Raw genomic sequence first — 4,307 nt, forward strand, 5'->3', positions numbered from 1 at the left:
AAGGAAGAAGTAGTATTTTTTTTCTTTTTTAGACTTTAGAAATTCAGAAGCTGATCAAATATCGGGTTAAATATCGGTGGGGTGGCCGATGTCCGATATTCAGTTTTAAGGCCGATACCGATATGGGGCCGATCATATCGTGCATCCCTAGAAAGCATACTGACTATTTTTGTTTTAAATTCCAATTTCAGACAGATTGAGCTTAACAGGACTCCTGTAAAAGCTCTGATTCTGCTTTAAAGCTGCAAATAGCATTCGAATTGAGTGCATACATTTAAAATCTAAAAAAGGGGAAATGGATGGCTTGTGTCATATAATCTGATTCATTATCTGCAATATTTCTAGCCCCCTGTCGTCATCCATATCAGTGTTTTCAGATAATTAAAAGTAGTGTTGCCCTGACGCCATTTTTTGGCCCCAATACCGATACCTGGCTGTGGAGTATCGGCCGATACCGATATCATCTGTGTGTATATATGAAAATTAGATAATGCTTGGATGTAAAATAATTGCCATCATGGCTTTGTCAAGCTGCTAGCTTCCTTTGTGAAGCAGGAAAAAGACTAAAACAAAGTGAATCCAGTCGAACTTTTTATTGCCTACCTGGAATGAGTGACAATAGTTGAATTAAGTTTTGGCTCTCAAAAGGGTATCGGTGCCCTATTTGTTGGTACTCGCTGATACCGATACCACCATTTTAGTGCTGGATCGGGGCCCTGCCTGATACTGCTATCAGTGCAACTCTAATCAAAACGGCGCTCTTACTGCAAAGATCCTGTTTCCTTCCTTTTTGTTTCAGCTGTCCTTTTATGTCGTTGTCAGTATGTACAGAAAATAAAAGCCCAGGTGTCAGGGTTCCTGTGTGTTAGTGAGTCTGAGTTATGCATCACCCTACAGAGAGGATCTTTGGGGAGAACCTGTGCAGCCAGGTGAAGATGATGTTTCTAATCAGAATGCTGGGTTTAAAGGAGCAGCAGAGCTTCACTCAGTGCTGGTTTCTTGTGTTGTAGATGTTGTTTTATTGCTTTCTAGTCTCTTGCTTCACTCAAGTATTTTCCCTGATGTTCATTAGTTTTTGTTTGGTTCTCAGTATTTTTGCCTCTGTTCCCCTTGGACTTTTATTAAAACATCCAAACTCATCCGTGCCAAATTTGGGTTCTCAAAACCGTCACACATCCTGACTCCAGGAGAAGAAAGTACAGATATTTTTGTTCAAAACAAGGGAATAAAAGTCTTCAGTAACATAAATGAAGCACAGATACTGAAAAAGACACTTAAGAACAATGAGTAAATATTTATACTTCCTTATTTAAAGCCTCTGACCGTGACAAACAATACCAGCAATCAGGCTTTATATTGGGGACTAATGCTTGAAAGCCACTCTTTGACTCCTCCAAACATACATCAGCTCCCACAGCCTAAACAGTTTGGCGTTTGTATTTTCTGATTAAAAAATTCTAAGGAAGACATCTGGGTTGTTGTTGGTGCACAATTCCTTCCAGCTTTAAGGTGACGATCTAGTAAAAGGTTCCTTTTTTAGGTCAGTACCCTGAGCATCCAGGTTTGTGTTAAATTAGCTTCACTTTCTGCTTGTCTTTATTCCCTCTTGGTTCCTGGGTTATCTTAAAGATCCTTACAAATGGTTATAGCTGGGACTCAATCAGCCAGGCCCTGGATTGTTATTTTTGCTTTAACTTGCTGCATGTCTTCTTATAATAAGTGTTTGAATAGGCAAGGATTTGGCAATACGATATGTTGTCATGATCTTGGCACTTATGACTGGCAGATCTAGGAAGGTGGATGAAATAAACCAACAATCCAGTCGTCAGTGCCAAGATGGTGACAATAAACAAATATTAAATGTTTTATCAATGGTTAGTGTTAAAATATATAATAATACACTTGTGGGAGGCTTGTAAAAGAAGAAGCTGAACTGTATTAATGCAATTATTTTCTGCAATCTTTCTATTTCAATTCAGTTTACTTATATTGCACCAATTTACAACGCGTCATCTTAAGGCACTTCACCAGATCATCCAGTCAATTTGAGTTTTCTATCTAATGAAAACCAGTTGCTTGCATCGACTCATTGACTTGAATGCAATCCCTCACACTAAGCATGCTTGTTGTGACAGTGGAGAGTAAAAACTCCCTTTTAACAGGAAGAAACCTTCAGCAGAATCAGACTCAGTGTGAGCGGCCATCTGCTGAGGCCGACTGGGGTTCACGGAGACAGAAGCAGACATAGAAAAGGCTGCTGTAAAAGGCGGCCCCGTCCAGGAAACACACAGCCAGGAAGACAAGCTCCGAGCCAGCTCCCATGTCAGAGGATGAAGAGAGAGCACATCCAGTTAGTCACAGTCAGAGAAACAGGACTACACTGAAAAACAGGCAGATATTGAACATCTGTAAACAAAGGTGTTGATGGCAGCAGCACAGCTGATATTTATCTCCAGGATGGAGTCACAGCCAAACAGGAACAGACCAGATGAAGCTACTATGAGAAAAAGCAGAGAGAGCAGAACGTTAGAGATTGGATTAACAGATTCTGCAGAGTGGAGAAATAGAGATAGAATGATGAAAAGGGGTCCCTATGTCCTCCAGCAGTCTAAGCCTATAGCAGCATAACTATAGAGATAGCTCAGGATAACCTGAGCCACTGTAACTGTAAGCTTTATCAAAAAGGAAAGTTTTAAGTTCTCTATTTCGTCTAGTTTTTTTTTTTTTTACTTTACTATTTATTTAACTTTACTATTTCATTTCAGTTTACTTAACTTTTATTTAGATGTAGTGTCTGGGGTCATATTTTGAGTAATTACAACTGTAGTATCCAACAGTACAGTTGATAGGACAATTTACGGAGAATAGTGAAGGCATCATTTTTCCATGGATTCTGATTGGCTCTCCCATTCCAGCTCCCGCTTCCCATTGGCTGAGCCGCTCTGACTGAGCCCCCTCCCCTACCTTTGTCACTCCGTTGCGCTCCCGTTGAATCGCCTGCTTGTTGTTCCCCGGAGCTCCGCGGCAGAAGAAGTTGTCTCCGACCAGCAGCGGCTCTAGCACAAACCAGTCTGGATATCTGGCGCCGTTTTTTCGGCTTTTCTTCACCCCGAGGAGCTCTGAGGATGAGGCGGTGAACTGGATGTCAAAGAACCGAGCTAGCTTCTCACATTGCGGCTCGTGCTCCGGGTTGTGTTGGGAACAAACAGCGGGGGAAGGACACACACAAACCCAGAGATGGTTCACTTTCCGCGGGTAACCTAACTGCTGCTGGTGCTGCTTTAAAAAATCTGAACAGAGAGAAGAAGAAGGTTAAGGTTAAAGTTCTTGTTGGAGCCTCACCATGCCGGACCAAATCACTGTTTCAGAGTTTGTCGCAGAGACAAATGAAGACTATAAATCTCCGACTGCCTCTTATTTCACCACCAGGATGTCCCACTGCAGGAACACAGTGGCTGCTCTGGAGGAGGTGAGTGGTTCTGCTGCAGTCTCCTGTTCACATTAAAAAAAAACAGTTCTTGCATCTAACTGTTTTATAGCAGCTCTTTAGAGATCAGCTCCTCAACTGTTAATTCTATTCAGTTTATTTCTATAGAACCAATTCACAACATGTCATCTCAAGGTACTTCACAGTTCACCAGATCATCCAGTCAGATTGATTGAAAGTTTTCTTTTTAAGGAAAACCAGTTGATTGCATCGACTCATTGACTCAAAGGCAATTCCTCACACTAAGCATGCTTGTTGCGACAGTGGAGAGGAAAACCCCCCCTTTAACAGGAAGAAACCTCCTGCAGAACCAGGCTCAGTGTGACCGGCCATCTGCTGAGTCCGACTGGGGTTCAAGGACACAGAAGCAGACATAGAAAAAGAAGCATAGATACAAAAAGCAGCTGTAAAAGGCGGCCCCGTCCAGGAAACACACAGCCAGGCAGACGAGCTCTGAACCAGCTCCCATGCAAGAGGATAAGAGAGCACATCCAGTTAGTCACAGTCAGAGAAACTGGACTACACTGAAAAACAGGCAACGCTACAACATCTATAAACAAAGGTGTTGATGGCAGCAGCACAGCTGATGTTTCTCTCCAGGATGGAGTCCCAGCCAAACAGGAACAGACCAGATGAAGCTACTGTGAGAAAAAGCAGAGAGAGTAAAAGGGGTCCCTATGTCCTCCAGCAGTCTAAACCTATAGCAGCAAAACTATAAAGATAGCTCAGGATAACCTGAGCCACTCTAACTTTAAAATTTATCAAAAAGCAAAGTTTTAAGCCTAACCTTAAAAGTAGACAGGGTGTCTGCCTCACGGAC

General features: G+C 42.2%; 1 protein-coding gene across 2 annotated transcripts in view; it reads left to right on the forward strand.

Moving 5' to 3' along the window:
- The first annotated feature begins 2,987 nt into the window (after nucleotides 1-2,987).
- asap2 (ArfGAP with SH3 domain, ankyrin repeat and PH domain 2) overlaps nucleotides 2,988-4,307 on the forward strand; it is a 95,058-nt gene continuing 93,738 nt past the window's right edge. For both annotated transcript variants that reach the window (XM_015374667.1, XM_015374668.1), the window contains exon 1: nucleotides 2,988-3,469. In XM_015374667.1, coding sequence (XP_015230153.1) covers nucleotides 3,344-3,469 — 126 coding nt within the window. In that variant the 5' untranslated portion in view covers nucleotides 2,988-3,343. The remainder of the gene's footprint in view (nucleotides 3,470-4,307) is intronic.

This window comes from Cyprinodon variegatus, unplaced genomic scaffold (assembly GCF_000732505.1).
Source record: "Cyprinodon variegatus isolate N-32 unplaced genomic scaffold, C_variegatus-1.0 Scaffold107, whole genome shotgun sequence".
In the NCBI taxonomy this organism is placed as follows: Eukaryota; Metazoa; Chordata; class Actinopteri; order Cyprinodontiformes; family Cyprinodontidae; genus Cyprinodon; species Cyprinodon variegatus.